Consider the following 26,288-nt stretch of genomic DNA (forward strand, 5'->3'; position numbering starts at 1 on the left):
TATTACAATCGCAAGAGCACTTCTGGGTGTTGTTTCTCTTTGGGATCTGCCTCGATATCCTGGATGAGCATGAAGCAAAAGTCGGTGGCTTTGAGCACCGCCGAGGTAGAGTACATTGCTACTAGTATGGCCTCTTGTGAGGTGGTCTGGTTACGGAAGCTCTTCAGTGAGTTGTTTGGATTTACATTGGATACTACCGTGATCCTGTGTGACAAACAGAGCGGGATTCATTTATTAGAGAATCCCATATTTCATGATCGCTCCAAGCATATCAATATCAGGTACCACTATATCCGAGATATGGTGCAGCGGGGAGCAATAAGACTCCAACATATTGGTACAGATGAGCAGGTCACCGACATTTTGACGAAGCCCCTGGAAAAGGTCAAATTCTTAACTTTCCAAGAACGAGTTGGTGTCATTGAGAGACGGTCTTATGAGGGTCGTGTATGATGCATACATTGAGCTCTGGGAGCTCCAAGGGGAGCGGGGTACTTCTTGGAGCGACATGCGACCACAAGGTGACTCACCCTCCCCTGGTGGTGCACTATGTACAGGGTGAAAGGTTCAACCTTCCCCTGTGACACCCCGTGGCAACTGTGGGACAGGATGATTAATTCTCCTGTGGCGATTGTTGGATAGGATGATTCGTTCTCCTATGGATAGGATGATTAGATCTCCTGTCGAGGCATCCTACCCATGTAGTCTGGTACTCATGGGAAGTACCTCTCATCTGATCAATGAGTAGGGAAATGGGGTTAGGGACCATTAGTAGTACTATCGATGGACGCATCGTTGTATCTACCGTACTCCCTATGCTAGGATGACCTCCATTAATCTGGGATCAATGATACTGATCTGGGATCAGTGAGAGTGGTATGACACACTCTAAGACTGACTTCAGGTCAGTGGAGGATGGTATGATACATCCTCGATCATTTCTTCTTCTTCATAGTTCAACAAAGCAGAGCAGAGCCAAGTAGTGCAAGGCAGTGCATTTGATGGCAGGGATAGGACCGACGGTCAGACGGATTAGCAGATGGAGTTCTCCCTAGTTGAGAGGGAGTGTTAAAATTGGCAACTAGGGCCAAACTCCATGTGGGTCACCTTATTTATGGCAGCTGATATTTTTCCTAGATTCCTCTTGTCGAGAGGTGTAGGATTGATCTAAAGATCATCTGATTCCGACAAGTAATTATGGAGAAATGAATTTATTTGTATTTACTTGACAAATTGTCAAGGTCGGCCAGCAACTAAATGTGTGGCACACATGCCCAGCAAATCATATAAGTACAAGTGAGGTTGAGTCATTATGAACTCATCTCATCACTCATCTTCTCTCTCTCCTATGCATTAGATGAGCCTCTCTCTCTCACACGTGTGGCTGAAGAAGGAAGACATTGATTTCTGGTTAGGGCAACGTTGACTTGGGTTGACCTAGCTGCAAGTGGGCTGATTAGATAGCGTTGACCAGCATGGAGGTCTTCTTGACTACGGATTGGGTTGGGCAACCTCTCCTAGCTAGCCACAGTTCTGTTCAGCACTTTTGACCAAGTTTGACCACTCCGTTGACTAGCGTTCACTGTCAAGGCGCTGTTGCAAGTTTGACCAAACTTTGACCAGATGTTGGTTGTTGTTTCACTGAGGTTTGTGGAATGTTTTGGGCTGCTGAAGATAGTTGTTGAAGACCAAGTTCTTCAAGTTGACTAGAAGTCAATCCAGCGCTGTTTTGACCAAGTTTGACTTTGCTGATTTAGGGTTTGTTGTTGTTGTTATAAAATTACAGAATTCTGAATTGTACTATTTCTCTCTACTGAACTATTGAAGATTAAAAAAGAATTAATCAAAGGGCTTCCCCGCATTGGGGTTTGTCCTTGCTAGCCGCCACATCTTGTGTCTCTTGTCTTGGCTTGTTTTATGTCGATCGTTTAATGCTCTATCTGCACTTTACTTTATGTTTATGTGATTTCTAACCAGTGGCTAATAAAAAGATTTGAAGTAAACTGCTCTAAGCATAGAACATACCATAATTTAACACCAATGAAGTAATGCATCAAATCTCGATCCTTCATCTCGAACTCATAGGTCAACTCCCTCTGACACTGAAACAGGGCTTAACTACTCCCTCTATCACGTGAGTCCTTATGCTCCCATCAAAACAAGTCATATGATAACTAGATCAACCAAGACTCATCAGATATCCATGCCTGAGATCTTGTACAAAGCTTTCTTCAGTGTGAAGACACGATACACCTTCTCATGTACCTCAAAGCTTTGAGGTAGCTCTATGTACACTTCTTCCTCAATCACTCAATTGAGGAGAATGGTCTTTACATTCATTTGATGGAACCTTCAATCCATAACAAGAGCAATAGAAATAATAACTCTAATAGAAGTGTACCCGGCAACTGGAGCAAACGTCACTTCATGGTCCTTTGCCTCTTTCTCAAAGTACCTTCTTATTACGAATCTCAGGTTGTACTTCTCTATGTTGCCATCTACCATATGCTTGATCTTATAGATCTACTTGGAAGTCACTATTGACTTCCCTTCAAGTCTCGACAGGAGCTCTTCTATCATTGCATCCTTCAAACTTGCTAGCCTACCTGCTCCCTCTAAACTATGAGTTCTTATGGTCATCATTACAAATTCTCTTGAACACAAATCACTCTCGCTGAGTTTATGCTCGATCTTTGGAGAATCCTTTTGCCACAAATTTGCTTCGTTCTTCCTGATGCTTCCATCTGCTATCAGAGCCATTGCAGCCCTCACGATGTAACTGTAAACCTCATTAGGAGGACAATGGAAGAAACGATTATAACTAAGCAAAAGTTACAAAGACAAGATCATTATTTGTAATGGAGTTTGACAAGTGATCGCTACACAGGTTGTCCTCTAATGTTCACACAAAAACTTCTTCCTTTGAGCATATTTATAGTCTGGCATGATCCACTCATAAAAGGCATACAACTCTTAGAGACTTCATGTCTTTGAGCATCTAATCTAATAATCTTTTCATTCCATCATCTGAAGGATCTCAATAGTATACTTCCCTTGACCAAGGAAGCAATGCATCAAATCTCAATCCTTCAGCTCGAACTCACAGGTCAACTCCCTCTGACAATGAAATGGAGCTTAACTACTCCCTCTATCACATGAGTCCTTATGCTCCCATCAAAACAAGTCATATGATAACTAGAACAACCAAGACTCATCAAATATGCATGCCTGAGATCTTGTACAAAGCTTTCTTCAGTCTGCAGACATGAGACGCCTTCTCATGTACCTCAAAGCTTTGAGGTAGCTCTATGTACACTTCTTCCTCAATCACTCCATTGAAGAGAATGGTCTTTACATTCATCTGATGTAACCTCCAATCCATAACAAAAGCAATAGAAATAATAACTCTAATAGAAGTGTACCCGACGACTAGAGCAAATTTCACTTCATGGTCCTTTGCCTCTTTCTCGAAGTACCCTCTTGTTACGAATTTCAGTTGGTACTTCTCTATGTTTCCATCTACCATATGCTTGATCTTGTAGATCCACTTAGAAGTCAATATTGACTTCCCTTCAAGTCTCCACACAAGTTCTTCTATCAATGCATCCTTCAAACTTGCTAGCCTACCCACTCCCTCTAAACTAGGAGCTCTTATGGTCATCATTACAAATTCTCTTGAACACAAATCACTCTAGCTGAGTTTATGCTCGATCTTTGGAGAATCCTTTTGCCACAAATTTGCTTCGTTCTTCCTAATGCTTCCATCTACTACCAAAGCCATCGCAACCCTCACGATGTAATTGTAAACCTCATTAGGAGGCCAATAGAAGAAACGATTATAACCAAGCAAAAGTTACAAAGACAAGATCATTCTTTGTAATGGAATTTGACAAGTGATCGCTACGCAGGTTGTCCTCTAATGTTCACACAAAAACTTCTTCCTTTGAGCATTTTTCCCCAGCCTTATTAGTCATCCAAACTAGGTCCTAACTGCTCCTCAACAAGTCTTGAAATAGGTCTTAATTAATTCCTTTCTCCACCATTTCTTTTCTGCCAAACTAGACCCCATGTCTATTGTCAGAATAGGTTAACCTTGGTTCCGTTCTATAGTCCAGAATTCGTTCTTCAAACAAATCTTAAATACTCTTCGGTCTCAGATCAAGACCTTAGAACCTATGTTACCGGATCCGTCAACCTTGGGGGCTGGATTCGCGGATCCCCGGATCTGATCCGGATCCGGATCCGGATTCGCTTGGATACGCCTAGGAACCGGTTTAAAAATGTTTCCTTCGTTGTAACACGCATCCCGGTGATTTTTGGTTTTTTACAGGTCCACTGTGTTGTTTCATGGCTCGTGAACTCTCCCATTTGTTTTCGGCATCTCGCATGACCCGCATTATATATATTAATTAAGCTTTATTATATTTTAACGTTACTTTTTATATTTAGATATTAATTAAACTTTGTTATATTTTAAAGTTACTTTTTATATTTATATATTAATTATTATATTTTAACGTTACTTTTTATATTTAGATATTAATTAAACTTTGTTATATTTTAAAGTTACTTTTTATATTTATATATTAATTAAACTTTATTATATTTTAAAGTTACTTTTTATATTTGTATATTAATTAAACTTTATGATATTTTAAAGTTGCTTTTTACATTTATATTTATACCGTTCAAAATTTATAATTTATAATTATTATAAACTTGTCTTTTAAAAATTATAATTTAAAATTATGTTCTATTACTTATATTATAATTTGTGTTATAAACTTGTCTTTTAAAAATTATAATTTAAAATTATGTTCTATTACTTATATTATAATTTGTGTTGTAGGATAAATAAAAATATTAAAATTTATATATTTATAAAATTAAATATATTAATTTATTGTATCATATATTTAAAATATATATTAAATATTATACAAGTTATACATTTAAAATTTTGTATTTTTACAAGTTGTAATTTTTTTGACTAGCTACGGTTTATCTTCTCCGAAAGTAAGTAAACATATTAATTCCTCAAGGTCTAGAGGCATCTTGCAAGTTTGCAAGTCACCCTTGTTACAAACCACACACAACTTACAAATTATTTTTAGAGGTGGTCAATTTTGTCTACACATAATGATGTAGCGACATGTTGAGGTCTTCAGATTGTACCAATAGAGGTTAGACTAGTGACCATAAATATTGAAGCCTTTTACCTACCATGGAAAATATTTATATACTATATATACCCGCCGTTTCCCCGCCGTATCCGGATCCTGACTTTTAAAAAATCTGACGGATCCGTATCCGGATCCGCATCCGGTACGGATCCAAATCCTGGTAACTTAGCTTAGAACGTCACGATCATAAGAAAATGCACCATAAGAATTCAAATAAAAAATATCGTACTTTACCAAACCCTTGTCCTCTTGAGTGGATGAGATGGATGCATGTATGACCAATATCTTGTTGAACATTGGATAAACCAACACTCCTCGTGTGTTTCGCGACATGGACTAACAACGTCTCATGGATCCTTATCTCTAGCGATGCGATTGTTGACAAACATCAGCGGGTTTTGGTCTAACGACAATCTTGATTCCCAACATGCGGTATCAGAGCGTAGGTCACAAGTTAGATACACACCCGGCTCGCGTTGGGGGGGGCGATTGTTGAACATTGGATAAACCAATGCTCCTCTTGTGTTTCGCGACATGGACTAAACCGCCTCTTGTAGATCCTTATCTCTAACAATGCGATCGTTGACTAACACCTACAGGTTTTGGTCTAACGGCAATCGTGATTCCCAACATATCTTCTACAATACACTTAGTCAAACAAGACTTTCAAAAAAATCATCAGCAACCTATGTCCACCTTTGCTAGCCTTTTGAGGCATCTTAGCTCTACTTCAAGAGTTTGAGACACTTAGTCAAACAAGACTTTCAAAAAAATCATCAGCAACCTATGTCCACCTTTGCTAGCCTTTTGAGGCATCTTAGCTCTACTTCAAGAGTTTGAGACCTCTCAGTCCTTTCTAGGCCTGCTGCCTACCCTTAGATAGCTGAGGCCCCTTCTTTGAAGTCTATTCGCTCATGACCTGAGGCTTCCCGGCCTCCATTCAATCTGACTGAGGTTTCAAAGAGGCTTCAACACAAACCAGAGGGCTTTCAGCCTATTCTTACTGGCAGATCTGAGGCCTAGCAGCCTTTTTCTAGGGCTTTAGTGCTCCTTTCTTAAACAGAACAGATTACAAGGGTAGCTCAGCCAGCATCATTCCAACCTCCTTTCCAACAGATGACATACCAGGTCTTCCAAGACAGAATCAGAGAACCAGACCTCTAACTTGTCTTCTCTTCTTGGACTGGCTTCAATGGCTACTCTTAAATCTTGCTTTGAAACCATGTTGATTTTTCATGATCTTCTAATCTGATAATTACTTTCCAATGATTTCTTAAGCCAAGTTTACTTTTATGTCACATTCATCATTAAGCAATTATACGTAGAAAATCTCGACAGTAATGCAATAATAACAGTAGGATAAAAAGAGACAGGCGAACACAAGAGGAACAAATTTTCACTGGGGAAACCCAAACTTGAGAGAAAACCCAGCAATTTTTTCTACAAGAAATAATTCAGTTCGGCAAAAGTACAATCTGATTTTTCAGTCAAAATTTGATTAAACTGGCCACAATAAACCAACAAGTCCAACACACCATTTCAGCCTTCTTGCCACTGCCTCATAAATTCGGTCAACCTGGTCAATAAGGCCAAATTTCAGCCTCCTGCAGCTCCTTTGAAATTCGGTCATCCTATGGTCAACTGCTCAGAAGAACTACCCAGAAAATCTCGGTCAAACAGTCAAACTCTGCGGCCACTCATGTGAGCTAGTCTGCTGGTCAATGTTGGTCAAATACAAGATAAACTCAGCTGTCACAGGAGATTATCTTCCTCAAAAAAACCCGGCCTCTTTCCTAAGCTCCTTCGCATGTGTGAGTAGAAGATTAGATGTTATAAGATGATCAAATCAGTCTCAAGAGAGGAGGTTGGGTGCTCCTTTTATAGTGATCTTATGGTGCCCAAGGGGCATGTCCCTTTGGCTGGGCCGACTTGCCTTTTGGAGGAAAATTAAATTCAAAATTTAATTTTTAAATTTCTTCTATTGATTTCCTTTTCAAGGGCCGATTTGAATACCGATCATAGCCACCAAAAATCAACACCTGCATGCTATTAATTGTGAAATTTCCTTCAGAAGTGCTGCATTTCCTTGTTTACCCAGTTGCACAACAATTCCAACCCAGGCAACTCGAAGTAGGTAATAATTATATGGCTAAGTGGTGTGGTGTAATAATTATAAAACACTTTCTTGCCTGAGATGATCGCTATAAATTTTGATTGTCTAATCCAATTGATAAGAAAATAAGAGCTATGATTTTAAACAAGGTGATGGAAAATGGGACAAAATATTATATGGTTACAAAAAAGTACACTAGTGCTATCCTCTATGAGATGGTTAATTTTCAAAATAAAAATAAAAAATTTAAGCAGGAGTCAGCTTTGCTGGTCGAAGTGTTGTTTTCTGTCGAGATGTTGAGTCCTTTCCTCTGGGGGTACAGGCCCATACAATAGTTTTTTTACTTTTTAAGGGAAGCTTTTAAGGGCAGGAAATTCCTCTTTCTCCTGTTGTTTTATGTTGTAACTTTCCCAGCTCCATGATGTCACTGTTTGATCTATTTCAAAAAAAAAAAAACTCGAGTTTGCCAAAAAACATTCAATAGTGCAGGATAATCAGATGAAGCCACAAAGATGCTTTCAGGTTATGGTCATTTGAATGAGAGCCTACCATGCAACCAATGGGATACCTTTTGATTCCATCCAATCTGGGTAAGTAACCTAGAACTTGGAACTGTATGAAGCTTCCAAAACACCCCAAGTGTATATTTTAAAACATCAAAATTTAAAATTTTACAATTTTATAAATAAAGAAATGGATATGTCTATATATGTATGCATAAGTTACTTTAGAAGGGGAATGGCTACGTAAGTTGGCATTCAAATGCAAGCATCTAGCCAAGAACAATGGAAGCTGCATAGCCCCATGGACCATTAGACAACAAAATTATTGTGATTTTACATATAAGTCAATGGAAGTCTTTCATGCATTATCTATGGATATCACCAGAAAATCTATACTCTTAGTTTTTAGTATTTACCAAATAATAAGGTCAAATATATGTAGATACATCTGAAACAAACAAATATTTGACTGGAGTTTATAATAAACAAGTCTTAAGGCATCAAATTTCATTATATAATCAAATCACAAAAGTTAACCTCCTATTTCAATGAAATTCACTGTATAAAAGTACATGTTACTATGCATTTACAAACTTACAGATCCATCAGAAGTGGTATAACTAGGAGTGTCTCCAGCTTGGAACTCCATATCATCTGGTATCAACTGAATCACAATACCAAAACATTGTCAGCTAACTACACATCTAGCTCATGTAATAAAATATACAGATAATTACCAAAAGACTGACTATCATCAAAAAAATTGAACAAGAATATTCCAATGCAACTAAAGGCTATGATAAAAATATACCATATAACCAAACAAACAAAATGTGGACACCTAATCTGTTAGGTTATGTGGACAGTAACTAGAAGTCCAAGAAACCTTGGAAGTTAAATCCAACGTTCAAAATACTGTATTTATATGCGCATCATCTTTAATGAATCATGAAAGGCAATTCACACCTATCTTTCATTCTGGGCTGCTCATTAGAGCAGGTGTATTCCTGCTCTGCTCAAGTTTTGAGCCACTAGTTTTGTGGCCTCTCTGCATGTCAGTTCTACCGACAATCCTACCATTCTGATGGCTGCTTTTGTGTCACCCTAACATTGCCACTGTTGACTGTCAGAGCTCATTTTTTCTCAGCGTATCAAGCATTTGTGTGTTTGGGCTTTTCAAGGTTTTGTTCCCATCCAACAAGGGAATGGTTGGAGTTCCATGTCTCCATAGCCAATGCCAAGACTAGGGCACCCAAGAAGAAGGGGCCGCGAGGTGCCAAGATGATTGTAGAGGTAATTTTAACCCTAAAGGAGAAGGATTCTAACCAGTTAAATATGGCCAAGTTTTCACCAGAGGTACATTGGAGGGAGAGTTAACCGTCCTGTCATTATAGACACCATAAGATAAATCCAGATCTACCCATTTCTTGTGCTTTTTCTTATCATATTCAACTATTCCTTGTAGTTGATGCACACTGCAACTAGAACGTAAAGTTAGTTGCAGATCCATTGTCAACCTGACCTTGTCAGGGAACTGGACGAATTTTCCAAGAAGAATTTATGCAGCAGATCAGAACTGCATAGAAACCCTAAAACAGTAAAAGTTGTAGAAGTTGACGTGGTTTTGTCCTTTCCTGTAACCATTTTTCTTCTCAGACAGTCTTGTAAGTTCTCTTCATTCCCATAAAATTTGAAAAAGATAGACCAAAATAAAAGAGATCAAAAGGAACCTGCCAATACATGATTGATGTATTGCAAACGCCTGATATGTACAATCACACTTGTAAGTTGTAACCCTGAGTTGAAGAAAGGCACAGTTGCTGATAGATTTGCAAAACATGCAACATTCAAGTAAACCAGATCCTTTCAAATATGATGAATTGTCTCCTTCCAAGCCGAATCCTTCAGAAATTGTTATTGGGTGCTTCCTAGTCCTGCTTGCAGATAATCATTTTAACACTTATTAAACCGAAACACAGTGTACAAAGTTCTCTCTGGCTGACTTAATGAATTGCAGGTCATCGAATGTATGCCTCTGCTGTCTGACATTTTGAAAGTGTTCTGAACATGAGTTTCAATTCTCCATGTCAGCCTAAAGAATAATGGAATTCATGACAGTTGTGTGTTTATTCTGATTGCTCAATTGACAGTGTTCTATGAGGTACTACTAAAGGAGTGGTTGGCTACACGAAGACCAAGTACATTTAGATCCAAAACAAATGCTTACAACAATAGAGATCTCGAATGGGATTTTAGCTTCTCGAAATTCCTCCACCGGTATGTGTGCTCCTTTTGCTTTCGACCCTTTGTTGGTAAGTCATAGAGAAAGTCTCCATTATTTTTGAGTTGCATGCTTTTCTTCTCTCAGGCAGAAGGGATGAATGGTGGTGTTGACTCTACCCACCTTTACTTTGTATGTATCTTCTATATATGCTTCATTATTCTTCCACCATTAATGACAAAACAATTAAAGCTAAAAGGGTCTGTGGGTTAATGGAGCCATAAGGCGACAGTTGGCTTGGGAAGAAACAACACAACAATGGTAACTTGGAAATGGTGATTTTTTTTGCAAGTTTTCCAGTGAAATTGCTTCGTAAAAAGGTGCATCCTCTGTAGAAGGCCAACACCCTTCCTGAGTTTCCCACGTGGAGGATCATAGTTTTTTATCTTCATCCATGTGAACATTCTAAAAACATATTCATCCTCTCACTTTGTATGGGATAAGAGAGGATTGACATGAGGCTTCTAGTTTTGATGTGCTATCAATCAAGCATGTACAAGCAAAGCCTAAGCAACAGTGGTATCATCTTCTCACCTTGTATCTGACAAAGGGGAATTGATGGTCAGCTACCAGTTTCGAAGAGCCTGAGCAACAGCAAAAGAAAACAAAAAAAAATCCTCAACCCTGAACCAATATCAAAGTTGTAGCCAAAATCAAAGTTATGAGCATGATTCAGTTTGCGGTTATCTTCAAACCGACATTATTTTGCAGTTATCTTCACACCAACATCAGTTTTCAGTTATCTTCAAATCGCCATATGTGAGAACTTCCAATCAGCAGAAGACTTCAGCTTTGTTACCTGCTCGTGTGTACCTAGCAGGGAGCAGAAGACTTCAGCTTTGTTACCTGATCAGGTGTACCTAGCAGGGAGCCGAAGACTCCATGCCCAATGGATAAAAAAAATTCAAGTTCAAAAGTTCAGCAATGCAATTTTGCCCCTCTTCTCTCTATTCTTCTATCTTCTGTCTCCTCTTTCTTCACAAGCTTTCTATACTTAGTTGCATCCTCATATCCATTTCCTTCTTTATATGTGAGCTTCAGATTTTGTTCCATTGGAATGGACAAAGGATTGCATTCAGCCATGTCAAACTTGTTCAACAATTCTTCAATGTACTTCTTTGGAGAGAGGAATATATACCTTGGATGTTGGATCACTTCATTGCCCTAGTAGTGGAGGTGTCTCAAATCTGTCATCTCAAATCCTTTCCTCACGTCTCTCTTTAGGGATGCAATATAGTTTACATTATTCCCTGTTATCAACAGATCATCTACATATACCACAAAATAGACAACAGTTTTGCCAACTTTCTTGACAAATAGAGTTGCAACATCAAGATTAAAGTTTTTGAAATTTAATTTCAGAAGATGAGCAGTGAACTTTTCATACCAGGCTTAGATTGTTTGAGGCCATATAAGGATTTTATGTGTCTGCATACTTTTTGGTCTTGTCCCTTCACAACAAAACCTTTTGGTTGAGACATGAAGACATTTTCTTTCAACGCTCCATTCAAGAAAGCAGTCTTCACAGCCATCTGATAGACTTTCCATCCATTCGGAGTTGTCGAAGCATAGAGAGTCAAGACGGTGGCCCATTTTGCTATGGGGGAAAAGGTCTTTCCATAATCAGCACCGTTTTTCTATGCAAATCCTTTTGCCACAAGCCTTGCTTTGTGCTTGTCAAGTGAGCCATTTGATTTATACTTGTACTTATAGACCCAATTGCAGCCAATTTGTCTGGTTTCAAATGAAGGGTCCACCAGCTTCCATTTTCCATTCTTATGGGAGCATGATATTACTTTTGCATTGCTTCTTCCTATTCATCATGAGAAGCAGCTTCTTTAAAAGAAGTTGGTTCAAAATTAGTAAACAAATTCAATTCACAAACATATGAAACATCCATATCATCAATCAAAATCATTTACATCACCGTCCTATTGTTTGGGGAACTTCTAGTTCATGTCTTTTTGACCTCATCATTGATCCGAATTGGATCCATAAAGAACTGTCAAAAGAACCATGACTATATCAGGTTGGGGCAAACATTAAAGAATTCAAAACAGCGATCAAAAACACCCTGAACCAGTGGCAATGGCAGCCAGCGTGGAACAACGAGGACCTCGGTCAAAGCACGCTGACCGAGGCCCATGAAGACTGCGCGGGAGGCGGAATTAGCCCCTGGGAGGTCCAGATCGGGAAACAGGGGTGGATTTTGATGGCTAATCGCGCATCACTGAGCGAAAAGGCTCAAAATGGAGAAACCCCGAGCACTTAGTCGAGTGGAGAGCCGGAGAACCGTAGGGAAAAAGGCAGAAAGGCTAAAGCTAAAAGGCGAGACCCGCACTCCGAAAAACCGGTAGTATTGATCGGGGGCTCCTTGAACGGCAAGCGGTTTTGGATGAAAGCAGAGCGATTCCACTTAGCGATCGACGCGTGGCAAGCGGAGGAGATAGAAAACCGCCACTCATCGCGCGCTAACGGTCGAGCAAGTCAACTGCGCAAAATGAGTGAACGGCGTTGGATCAGGGGGATCCAGATCGGACAGTTGACATCGCGCCCGATGGGGAAGCGGAATCGACGAGGGAATAAGCCGCGATTTAGAAGAATTTGAGGTCCGTTTTGACCACCACGGTGGAGGAAGACTCATTCCACGACGTAACCGAAGAAATGAACCGACGAAGCAGGCTGGCACTTTAGAGGAGGACATATGGCCACTCCCTGTGAGCCTGATGATGACGCTGAACAGGGAACTCCAAGCGCAGCTACAGAAGGCAATTTGACAGAGGAACTGAACAGACATGGGAACGAATGACTTTAAAGCCATGAACAGAGACAAAAGACACACGGAGAAGTGGAACCAGAACCCCGAGAGGAGGAAGGAACACAGAGAGACAGAAAACAGAGAATAAAAGAAGACAGTGAAGCAAAAGCAGAAAGAAGACAGAGGGCCAAGCTGACCAAAGGCAGCGTCGAGCACCAGAGACCTTGAGAGATTCAAGCCATCCCAGAGAAGATTTATTCGGACTGAGCACCACATTGGGCTCTCTCCATTGTAGACCAGAAGGTCAAAGAGCTGGTAGGCAACAGAGTCTGTGCACTCCAGTGGCTTGGGGAATCCAAGAACCACCCTGCCAAGCAAATCTGTTTTAGGTGACTCATATTGAGCTCCTGTATTGTAATTCTCTACTTAAGACACAATAAAATAAGGCCACCACTGAGAGTTGGACCGGAGATGTAACCCTGGAGAATAGGGTGAACTCCTTATTGATTTCTTGTGTTCTTGTATTTGCTTACTGTATTTCTCTGCTATCTTTCCATTTCAAATGTTTGTGTAAGCGGAATCGACGAAGCAGGCTGGCACTTTACAGGAGGACATATGGCCACTCCCTGTGAGCCTGATGATGACGCTGAACAGGGAACTCCAAGCGCAACTACAGAAGGCAATTTGACGGAGGAACTGAACAGACATGGGAACGAATGACTTTAAAGCCATGAACAGAGACAAAAGACACACGGAGAAGTGGAACCAGAACCCCGAGAGGAAGACGGAACACAGAGAGACAGAAAACAGAGAATAAAAGAAGACAGTGAAGCAAAAGCAGAAAGAAGACAGAGGGCCAAGCTGACCAAAGGCAGCGTCGAGCACCAGAGACCTTGAGAGATTCAAGCCATCCCAGAGAAGATTTGTTCGGACTGAGCACCACATTGGGCTCTCTCCATTGTAGACCAGAAAGTCAAAGAGCTGGTAGGCAACAGAGTCTATGCACTCCAGTGGCTTGGGGAATCCAAGAACCACCCTGCCAAGCAAATCTGTTTTAGGTGACTCATATTGAGCTCCTGCATTGTAATTCTCTACTTAAGACACAATAAAATAAGGCCACCACTGAGAGCTGGACCGGAGATGTAACCCTGGAGAATAGGGTGAACTCCTTATTAATTTCTTGTGTTCTTGTATTTGCTTACTGTATTTCTCTGCTATCTTTCCATTTCAAATGTCTGTGTATATGCAATCTGATTGATCCGTTGCTTAAATAACATAGACACGCTCACTAGCACATGAGTCTGTAATACCTTTATTCAATAAATCTTTAACTGAGGTCACTCATAGGGTGATTATCAGATCAAGTGGTATCAGAGCTTTAAGCTGTAAGGTTAGATAAGGTTGTGTTGGTTTAGCTGTGAATGCTCACTAGATCAAAGCTCAAATTAGGAGAAGGAGAGTTGGTGGAAACTAATCCTGAAATTGGGAGAGTCTATCCTCGGAAGACAATGTCAGAGGAAGGTTCTGTGGGGCCAGACCCTCAATTCATAGAAAGTTTCCTAGCTATAAAGTCTATGGTAGAAGAAATGTACAAGGGCAGGTTGCACGAAACGGAGAAACGAGTACGAGTTTGCGAAACGGGAAGCGATACGAAACGCGACCTCCCCAAATTTTGGAAACAGGGAAACGCGAATATACATATTGAAAATATATATATATGTGTGTGTGTGTGTGTGTGTGCAATCATAAAGCATAAATGATACATTATAATTTATTACACTTAAACATTAAGATTTAATTTACATCACATTTACTCATGAATGATCACATAATGAAAATAAAAATATCGGAATATCCAAAAGCAACCTTTATTATATATCCAAATCTCAAAATCAGCCTTTATTTATATTAATATATGAGACTGCAAGTACAATAAAGACTATAACGCTGCAAGAAAGAGATCCAAATCAGGATTTTCTGCATCCACGTCCCATTCATTAGAAGGACCACTATTGTATTGGGAGTCTCCCCTTACATAGTCGAACGACCTTAGTGCTCTTGATTAAATACAAGTTTCATACCCTAGTACCCTACATGATCTTGATTATTGGGAGTTTCCCCTGCATAGAGGGCTTGGTTCTCTTGATTAAACACAAGTTCCACACCCTAGTACATGATAAAATCCAATGGAAACATTGCAATCCCCCAAATCCTAAAATCCTGAAAAACAGATAAGTCTGCTGGATTTTGAGTGAGATCTAAAATTCTACTTTCTCCATATGAAATCCAATGAGGACGAAACCACTCTCAAACATCCTAAGTCATTTCATGGTAATGTTAAAAATTTAAGTAAAAGGATGAAAATGAAAAATAAAGGAGAATATCACTTTTACTTTAAGAATTTAACATTACCATGAACTGCATATGCCTCAAACTTCCTAATGAACTGCATATCAACACTAGGGCAAAAATTCACTTTTATAACTTTAGACACGCATCTAGAAACAACTAGAAGTCATTAACATACCCTAATAATAAATTTAAATAAAATAAAATAAACAAGAACAAAAACAAAAAACAAGTTAACGAGGAAACGTGGGTCGTACGGCCGTGAAACGCGTTTTTGGCTGTACTGGCCACGTTTCCGTTTCGGGAAACGTGGCAGTACGGCCGGATATGCATTTCACGGCCGTACCAAACGCGTTCTGCGTTTCGTACCAGGTTCCGTACAGAAACGGACCTCTATACCACGTTTCCTGCAACATAGGTACAAGGACTTTAGAAAGCATAAGGATGAAGACTCCTCAGGTTCCAAACAAGATAAAGAAGAAGATGAGTCTCACTTCCATGACCACTCCAAAGGAAAAGGGAAAGAGGAAAGCTTTCTCACACCTCCTAATAGCCCTGTGCATAATAAGAAGGCATCTTTGATCAAGCTAGATGTTAAATTTGATTTGCCTATATATGATGGAGAGCTAAATGCTGAAAATTTGGACAATTGGATTAGACAAATTGATGTGTATTGCAGAGTACAGAACATAGACTCAGACAAGAGTAAGGTTCAGCTGGCAAGCCTACGCTTAGGAGGCACTACCTTGGTTTGGTAGGAAGGCAGAACCCAAACTGATATGAAAAGACATGGTAAGACTATCTCTGTCTGGAGTGAATTTGTTTCTGCAATCAAAAAGCAGTTCTATCCATTGCCCTACATGCAACAAGTCATGATGAGTTGGCAAACTCTTCGACAATTGAAAGGGCAAAGTGTGCAAGGGTACACTCAAGAATTTAGAAAGAGAGCATTGATGTCGGGTATCTCATTAGACTCACCAGAGACTCTTTTGAAGTAAATTGGTGGTCTACACAGCTACATGAGGCATACCATCCTCATGTTCAATCCCACTAGTGTAGATGAGGTATCTGTACAAGCTACTCATCTAGAAGCTAGAGGAAAGAATGGAAATCCAGAAGTTGGAGGACCATCCCAACCCACTGTAAGCAAGAGCAAGGAGAAAAGAAAGCAGAAGTGGAAAGCAAGGAAGGCTAACACTGCACAGAAAAGCAAAGCTTCATGCACTCACTGTAAAAAGGATTGGCATGATGATGAGCATTGTTGAATCCTGCATCCAGAGCTAAGACCTAAGAAGTCCGAGGGCAAGAAGAAGAAGATTGTTGCAGCTATTCAGAAAAATTTGGGGTCAGACTCAGGAGATGAAACAACTATTGCAGCCACACGTATAAAAGGTAAGAATTCTGAAACATCTACTAGTAATTCTGCTCAATCTGTTATTGATGAAGAAAATGAGAGAAAAAGACATGAGCTTTTTCATATTCGAGTTGTTTCCAAAAATCAAAAGATTGATACTTTGTTTGATAGTGGCTCACAAGTAAATCTAATTTCCGAAGCAATTGTAAAGAAATTGGGATTAGCAACTACACCTCATAAGAAGCCGTACCCATTAGGATGGTTGAATGATAAAGCACAACTACAAGTGACTAGATAGTGCAAACTCAAGTTTTCTTTTGGGTCGGCATTTGTAGATGAGGTTTAGTTAGACATAATTCCTTTGGATATATGTGGAATTGTTTTAGGAAGTCCTTACTTGTATGATAGAAAGGCTATTTTCTATAGAGCTGAGAACAAGTATCTACTTCTTAACGATGGAATCGAATACTTTGTAAGAGCTCACAAGCTCAAGAATAATTATACTCTCATAAACTCGGGGCAGATGAAATGAATGATAAATTCATGCAAACAATTCTTACTGATGGTTGTAAAGGAAAAGGAACCTAATAAAACCAATGTATTTGAGGGTTGTAACGCTGAACAGCAAGCTGATATAGAAAAGGTTATTTCTAAGTATGATGTCTTATTTCAAGAACCTAAAAGTCTGCCACCCAAAAAGAGAATAGTACATGATATTATTTTGCAGCAAGATGTTCCATTGCCTAACATTGGAATGTATAGGTTGTCTGCTTTAGAGAATTCCGAAATCAAGAAGCAGGTGCAGGAGTTGCTCGAGAAAGGGTTCATCAGGCCTAGCACATCACCATGTGGGTCACCAATCGTTTTGGTGAGAAAGAAAGATGGCTCGTGGAGAATGTGCATTGATTAACGAGCACTAAATAAGATAACAATCAAAAATCGTTATCCCCTTCCTCGCATAGATGATCTTTTAGATCAATTGAAGGAAGCTGTTTATTTCACCAAGCTGGATTTGCACAGTGGATACCATCAGGTCAGGGTTGCAAAGCAAGATGCATGGAAGACTGCTTTCAAAATGCAGGGATTGTATGAATGGTTGGTTATGCATTTTGGCTTGACCAATGCTCCTGCTACTTTCATGAGATTAATGAATGATGTACTCAGACCTTTTCTTGATGATTTTGTTATTGTGTACCTGGATGACATTCTCATTTTTAGTAAAACATGGGAAGAACGTTTAAAGCATGTTAAGCAGACATTAGATGTTTTGAAAAGAGAAAAACTTTATGTTAAACTCTCAAAATGTGAATTTGGCAAAACATCTCTTTACTACTTGCGTCATATAGTAGGAGGAGGTGAATTAAAAATAGATCCCTCTAAAGTGGCAATCATTATAAACTGGCCTAAACCCAAGTCTGCTACAGAAGTGAGAAGCTTCTTAGGAGCAGCACAAAATTGGAGAAAGTTCATTTCTAACTTTTCCTCAATTGCAGCTCCCTTACATGCTTTCACAAGATTGAATAAGGTATTTCAATGGGGAGGCAAACATCAGAAAGCCTTCGACACGTTGAAAGAAAAGATTAGTACAGCACCTGTACTAGCACTGCCAGATCTGCAAAGACCATTTGAGATCCAAACTGATGCCAGTGAATATGCCATGGGAGCAGTGTTGACACGGCATGGTAAACCCATATGTTATCATTCTGAGACTTTTAATCCTGTAGTAGTTAACTATCCTACATATGATAAAGAATTGTGTGCATTAGTTCAGAGTGTGAAAAAGTGGAAACATTACTTAATAGGCAAAGAGACAGTAATACATACTGATCATCAACCACTTCAATATCTACACTCCCAAACTAAGTTACAGCAATCAAGACATTACAGATGGATGGGTTTTCTACAACAGTTTCATTTAGTCATCAGATATAAGAAGCGCATACATAACAAAGTTGCAGACATGTTATCTAGACCCATTATAAATGCATCTACCATACTTAAGCATAATGTTGTACTACATGAAAGCTACATTAAACAATATGCTCAAAATATGGACTTTAAAGATGTATATGCAACTTTGAGTCAAGGCAAAAGAGTAGAAGAATTGGACTATCATATGAAGGACCGACTCTTATACCATTATGGGAAACTCTGCATTCCACAAACTGAGAGAGTAAAGATAATTAGGGAAGCACACACTTCTCTGATATCAGGTCACTTTGGGGTAAGTAAAACAGTTGCACAGCTACAAAGATTTTGTTATTGGCCCAAAATGAATGAGACAGTTTCTAGATATGTAAGAGGGTGTGCTATGTGTGTTAAAAGCAAGCCCAGCAATAGAAAACTAGGCTTGTACACTCCATTGCCAGTTCCTTCTCACCCTTAGGAAAGTGTTTCCATGGATTTTGTTGGAGCACTGCCTAAATCTAGGAAAGGTCATGATTATCTATAAGTTGTTGTGGATAGGTTCAGTAAAATGTGTATTTTGATACCTTGTAACAAACAGATTACAGCGGAACAGACTACAAAATTATTCTTTGAACATGTATGGGTTCATTTTGGGTTACCCACTTCTATTGTATCTGATCGAGACACCCGATTTGTGGGGATGTTTTGGTCGAGTCTGTGGGAACTGATGGACACCAAACTGAAAAAGAGCACAGCTTTTCATCCACAAACTGATGGCCAGACAAAAGTAGTTAACAGGACAGTGATCCAGTTACTGAGAGGATATTGCAGCAAACATCCTAAGCTTTGGGATGAACACTTGTGTTATGTGCAACATGCTTACAATAGAGCAAAACACTCCTGTACACAAAGATCTCCTTTTGAGACCTGTTTTGGTTTCACGCCAAGGTCTCCTTTGGATTTTGTCTTTGGTAAAGATACCATGGTTGATGGACACAGTGATGTGGACACGGCAACTAGGTTCATTGAACAGATCCAGGAGATCCACCAGGCAGTACAGGAATAGCTGGAAAAGAGCCAAGCCAAATACAAGCTAGGCATGACAAACATCGGATGGAGCATAGTTTTCAAGTTGGAGACCAGGTCTAGCTGTATATCAGCAAGGACAGGATGCAAAGTGAAGGTAAAAAGCTAAAGCCTATCAGGTATGGACCCTTTAAGATACTTGAGAAGATTGGTGAAAATGCTTTTCGCCTTGATCTACCAGCTTACATGCACATCTACTCAGTCGTAAATGCAGATTGCTTGAGATTGTTTGAACCTTCAATGGTTGAAGACCCTGAAGAGCAAAGTCAGTTGCCTTCTATTGATGACCTGCTACCTGAATATCTTAATGAATTACAAGAAGACGTAGTGCTGGACAGGAAGGTGAGGACAACGCGCAGGGGAGATGTTGAGTACCTCAGAATTGGGCTCAAAGGTTCAAAGCCAAGCAATGCAAAGTGGATTGAGATTGGGCAAGTGAGAAAGCAATACCCTCACTTAGTCGATGCTTGAAAACCAACTTTTGGTGGTCCAAAAGCTTTTTCAGTGGGAAGGCCGTGATCCGAATTGGATCCATAAAGAACTGTCAAAAGAACCATGACTGTATCAGGTCGGGACAAACATTAAAGAATTCAAAACAGCGATCAAAAACAACCTAAACCAGTGGCAATGGCAGCCAGCGTGGAATGATGAGGACCTCGGTCAAAGCGCTGACCGAGGCCCATGGAGACTGCGCAGGAGCGGAATTAGCCCCTGGGAGGCCCAGATCAGGAAACAGAGGTGGATTTTGATGGCTAAGCGCGCATCGCTGGGCGAAAAGGGTCAAAATGGAGAAGCCCCGAGCACTTGGTCGTGTGGAGAGCTGGAGAACCGTAGGGAAAAAGACAGAAAGGCTAAAGCTAAAAGGCGGGACCCACACTCCGAAAAATCGGCGGTATTAATCGGGGGCTCCTTGAATGGTAAGCGGTTTTGGATGAACGCAGAGCGATTCCACTCAGCGATCGACGCGTGGCAAGCGGAGGAGAGAGAAAACTATCGTTCATCGCACGCTAACGGTCGAGCAAGTCAACCGCGCGAAATGAACGAACGGCGTTGGATCCGGGGTATCCAGATCGGACGGTTGAGATCGCGCCCGATGGGGAAGCGGAATCGACGATGGAATAAGCCGCAATTTAGAAGGATTTGAGGTCCGTTTTGACTGCCACGGTGGAGAAAGACTCATTCCACGACGTAACCAAAGAAATGAACCAACGAAGCAGGCTGGCGCTTTACAGGAGGACATGTGGCCACTCCCTGTGAGCCTGATGATGACGCTAAACAAGGAACTCCAAGCGCAACTGCAAAAGGCGATTCGACGGAGGAACTGAACAAACATGGGAACGAATGGCTTTAAAGCCATGAATAGAGACAGAAGACACAAGGAGAAGTGGAACCAGAATCCCGAGAGGAGGACGGAACACAGAGAGATAGAAAATAGAGAATAAAAGAAGACAGTGAAGCAAAAGTAGAAAGAAGACAGAGGGCCAAACTGACCAAAGGCAGCGTCGAGCACCAGAGAGCTTGAGAGATTCAAGCTATCCCAGAGAGGATCTATCCAGACTGAGCACCACATTGGGCTCTCTCCATTGTAGACCAGAAGGTCAAAGAGCTGGTAGGCAACAGATTCTGTGCACTCTAATGGCTTGGGGAATCCAAGAACCACCCTGCCAAGCAAATCTGTTTCAGGTGACTCATATTGAGCTCTTGCATTGTAATTCTCTGCTTAAGACACAATAAAATAAGGCCACCACTGAGAGCTGGACCAGAGATGTAGCCCTGGAGAATAGGGTGAATTCCTTATTAATTTCTTGTGTTCTTGTATTTGCTTACTGTATTTCTCTATTGTCTTTCCATTTCAAATGTTTGTGTATATGCAATATGATCGATTCGTTGCTTAAATAACATAGACACACACACCAGCACATGAGTCTGTAATACCTTTATTCAATAAATCTTTAACTAAGGTCACTCATAGGGTGATTATCAAATCAATCATAGTGAACATTTAAGTGTTTTGGTGAGCCATTCTAGAGGACCTTTTTGAGATGGTCCAGGTTGCTCTGTTGAGTGAGATGGGGCTGCATCAAGATTTGGCCTTCCAATTCTCTCAATCACATCACTCAAAGGGTGTTCCTAATTTGAAGGAGTGGTCGGAACTTCATGAGGGGGAGACAGTGCTTCAGAAGGAGATTCCATAGGTTGATCCAAGAGAGGGACCCCCCTTTCAAGATGTGGAACCTCATTATCAAATCCATGATAAGTTTTTGTATGATTGAATCTATCCAAACAATCAAGTTGCCACTCAAATGTTGTCAATCTTAAAAGATTCAAGAAAAATCACCTCTCCAGACAATATAAACTTCTTATTTACCTCATCATAAAGATGATATGCTCTAGTGGTATCTAAATACCCCAAGAAGATGCACTTTCAACTCCTTGCATCAAGCTTGCTTTTTTGTTCCTTAGGAATCAAGTCATAGCAAGTGGAACCAAAGATCTTGAGATGCCTTACCGAAGGAAAGTGGCCATACCACATTTCATAAGGAGTCCTATTTTTGACGGCATGAGATGGACATTTGTTTTTGACATATACTACACATAGAACTCCAATAGCCCAAAACATCAGCTTTACATTTTTGAAAAAAATCCTTGAGTGAACCATATTTAAGAAATTAAGATAGTCTTGTTCATTCCTTCAGGTAAACCATTTTGTTAAGGACTGTGTTATCACTCAGAAATATCCTTGGCTGTGAAAGAGGAATTCCTAAGGTAGGTAATCTTTTCAAACCAGGCTTGTCGATTGAAGGCTAGCCCCTTCAATCCAGAGAAGGATCTCTCTTAAACCTAATTAAGCTTATCAACTGGTTGATCTTGAAACAATGGCTAGATCTTCAGTAGGGTTTTTGGATTTTTAGTGTGGTGGTTGGGTAGGGTTGAATAAATATCAACTATTGGGCAATGGAGTCAAATCTGAATTTTATAAAGATTATCAGTGACTGATAAAATGCTCCAAGAAACAGAGGCAAGGTAAATGATGTCTATCTGTGAATATTATCGTTGCAGTATGAAAGTGGAAAAAAGGATAAACAGTGCATCACATTTAAAGCATCTAACAAAGGATCAATTTCAAATGTAACTTCAGAGGAAAATGTGAGTACTTTATGAAATGGAGTATCTAACAAAGAATGAGTTCCACAACGTTTACTTTCAGTTTAAATACTTAGAAGATTCACACATAAATGAACAAATGAGAAGGGAATCACATACACATGAGAAAAGAGACAAACTTCAAAACATCATCGTCATGAATCTCTGGTATGAAAGCACTCTATACTTCTGCACTTGATATAATTAATACTCAAAAAATATTACAAAACAGAGCAAGTTTCTTCTCCAAAACTTGAAAATCCAACCTTTTTTCCTCCTTTTTGATGTATTATATAGGAAAAATACATAAAGTTTCAAATCCACACTTTGTGGAAAGTATTAATTACAATAACCATCAAAATCCAAAAAAATGGATCTGATAAAACCTCTTCACCCATCTTTACTTTGATCCCCAAGTCGAATTTGATGAGGTGGCTTTCAGTTGTTGACTTGGCATTTTTATAGAAAACAGAATTTCAAAAAATCTGGCAAATTTCTAAAAAATAGGCTTTAAAGAGGCAATGGGATCTCCCAAACCGTGATAGTTGTGTAAAAACTAAGAGAGGTTTTGTTAAATTGTTATGTTACCAACAAAAACCTCTTTTGGTTTTTACAAATTCATCTCCATATGTTTGGAAACTGCATTTGAAAATAGTGATTAAAACAAGAAAATACAGAATTACAAAATCTAAAAAATAGGCCTCAAAGATTCCTCTGTAATTTCCAAACCATGATGTTTGGATAAAATCTGAAAGAAGTTTTTTGAAATCGGCCCTTTTGCCACACAAATTGTGTAGGCACCGCGACAACTCTCAGAGTAAGGATTAGAGTGACAGCGCTCTTTTTGGATTTTTAAAATTCCTTTTCGACTATTCGGAAATTGTGCTTGAAGAAGGTGACTAAAACATGTAAAAGACAAAGTGCTGCCATTTCTCCTTCTTGTTAACTATTTGACCAAAATCATAGGAACCTAATGTGTGTGCCTACAATCCACAAAAAACCTTGATGATATTTGCTTTGATTTTTCATCTTCTTGTACTGGTTTGCACTGCCTTTTCGTTTTTCTTTCATAAACCCTAATTTCTGTCGCTCTAACACGATTTTTTTAGTTTGTTGGATGAAAAGGGATAGAAGTTTGTGAAAAACGACTTAGGCATTTGAAATGATACAGCTAGAGGCTTGAAAAGCTAAGTTTTAATTTATTTATTTTTAGTTTTTGTAGCATCGAATGTGTTCCCAGAAATCATTTCTAGAAATTTCACCTAGAAGTGACTTAATTAGATTATTAACCAATTTTTTAATGTTTCCCAAGTCTAAACTTAGCAAAACGGGTTGATTAATCAATATTAATTAAGTCAAGGTGAGAATCATCTAGAAACTCACACAGATCGATTCCAAAATGATCCTATTCATCGACTAAGTTTTAATCTTGGACGTTGGAGCACCAGAAATTTGATTTCCTTGGCAAATCGATTTCCAGAGTAGCAGCAATCAGCTTTCAGAGAGCCAGGGATTGAAGCAATGAGTGAGGGGCAAGGACAGTGCATCAAGAGGAGATTTTCTAGATTCAGAGAGGTAGCAGCAAGTGACAGAAGTAAAGTAATCCACAGAGAAGCAGTGCAAAGACTACGCAAAGGTTGATGCAAAGCAGTTTGATTGAGTTGAGGAGGAGGCCGATTTAGTTTCCAGATGCCAGGAAAGTCTTCCAAAGGATCGGAAAGTCACTTCCAGTAGCATAGACAAGCTAGACGGCTTGATCAAAGGTAGTATCGAGCCACATGTGTTAGAGACAGCGCAGAAGGGCTCACGTTGGGGTTTGGACGACTAGTTTTTTGTAGAAGCCAATGCCAAGATTGCTTTTGGGGTTAGAATTTTTTCTCTCTAATTGTTTCTGTCAGATACTTGTTGATATGATTGCCAGTTGAGTAGCCATAGATTGTACTCAAATTTCACTGTTGCATTATAAAATCAAACCCTCATTTGTTGCATCGGTTTTCCCGCATTGGGCTTTTCCGAGGACTTTTGTCCAAAAACAACAGTGTTATATTTTATGTTTGTGTGATAGTATTTTCTCAATTCCAACGCTATTTATTTTCCGCAATTTTATTTGTGAAGGTTGCAGTGTGTTTATTTTGATGTTGCCGTAGCAATAAACTGAATAATTAATTTATCAGTTTGGAGAAATAATACCATTGGATGCAATAGGATTCCAATTGTGGAATTTTCACATGGTATCAGAGTGTAAGTGAACTATTATCAACAGGAAGCTCATAAGCAAAGGAAAGAATTTCGCTGCTCAGAAGGAGCAACGAGCCGAAATTCTTGAGGCATCGTAGTTCATTGCCAAGCACGCCGAGTTGCTTGGGGACGTAAAAAAAAAAAAATCAGTACAAGAGGCAAAAAAAGCTCAAATCTCCCATAGAAGTGATTCCAGCAGGTATAGGGAGCTGCAGCAACTCAGCTTTTTCACTAAGCAAATTCCTAGTTGGATGCAGAGGGTTTTGCTGCAGGTTGCAGAAGCAGAATCCACATCAAATGGAAGAGAAAAGAACACACAGCAGAGGGAAAATTTTCCTCAAGGAACTTTGAGTCTCGGAAGTTTGAATTTCTAGTTGCAGATTGGCAACAGCACCTAGCAGAGCCACGAATTCCAAAAGGGAGTGTGAATAGCAAAGCAGCAGCCGAGCACAGGGAAAGAGGGAGTTTTCGACTTTATCAGAGATGCCCATAGTTGGCTGAGAGATCAAGATAGGTTGGATGGATCCTCCAACTATGTCATCTGGAAGGCCAAGATGTCCTCCCTGTTGGATGAATACGGCCTGAAGCTCAATATAGACAGTGTTGTGGCAGTTCCCCGGGATGCAGATCAGCGGAAGGAATACAAGAAGGAGATGGCGTGGGCAAAGCGGTTGATCCTCAATGGAGTTTGGGACCATATAGTCTCACACATTGTTGGCAAAGATATTGCCAAAGAGATGTGGGATGCTCTCGTCACGCTATATCAGGGCACTTCTGAGCAACAGAAGATGTTCTTGGAGGAGAAGCTTAGATGCATCAGGATGCAGAAAGCAGAAGGCATAGATCCCTTCCTCACCAAGATTCAAGAGGTTTGCGACCAACTGGCAGTGGTTGGGGCAGCGCCTCAACCAACAGAGCTAGTCAGATTGGCACTAACAGTGTCTCTGAGGAGTGGCAAGTTTTTGTCCAAAGTATATTGGGCAGAGACAAGCAATCAAATTGGGACAAGATGTGGGCCAATTTGTAACAGGAGTTCAGGCTAGTGGCAGCAATAGCAGCAGACCAAAGGTGGTGGAGGAGGAGAATTTGGCCCTCGCATCAAAGGGTCCCAATTAGGGGAAGGGGGAGTAGAGAAAGAAGAAGAATGACCTATCAAAAGTCAAATGCTTTAGGTGTGGTGAGCTCGGTCACTACAACACCCATGCGCCTACAAAGATCGACAAGTTGTCCTCCAGGTTGGAGGAAGACTTCGCGATGTTCGCAGATATACCTCTAGGAGTGAAGTGGGGAGATTTTGTACTGTAGTCCCAGAGAAATACAAAGAATGGGCAAGGTCCTTGAGGAGTCCACCTCATGGATCAGTACCTTGCC

The 26,288-nt window shown here is 40.0% G+C and overlaps 1 protein-coding gene across 2 annotated transcripts in view; it reads right to left on the reverse strand.

Annotated features, from left to right (window-relative positions):
- Positions 1-26,288, reverse strand: part of NRPB7 (DNA-directed RNA polymerase II) — a 165,743-nt gene that overhangs the window by 92,984 nt on the left and 46,471 nt on the right. For both annotated transcript variants that reach the window (XM_089437545.1, XM_089437544.1), the window contains exon 4: positions 8,398-8,463. In XM_089437545.1, the coding sequence (XP_089293671.1) occupies positions 8,398-8,463 (66 nt within the window). The remainder of the gene's footprint in view (positions 1-8,397; positions 8,464-26,288) is intronic.

The sequence above is a fragment of the Pinus tabuliformis genome, chromosome 5_2 (assembly GCF_031772625.1).
Source record: "Pinus tabuliformis cultivar Carrire ecotype Pingquan chromosome 5_2, CPIR1, whole genome shotgun sequence".
NCBI classification, from domain to species: domain Eukaryota; kingdom Viridiplantae; phylum Streptophyta; class Pinopsida; order Pinales; family Pinaceae; genus Pinus; species Pinus tabuliformis.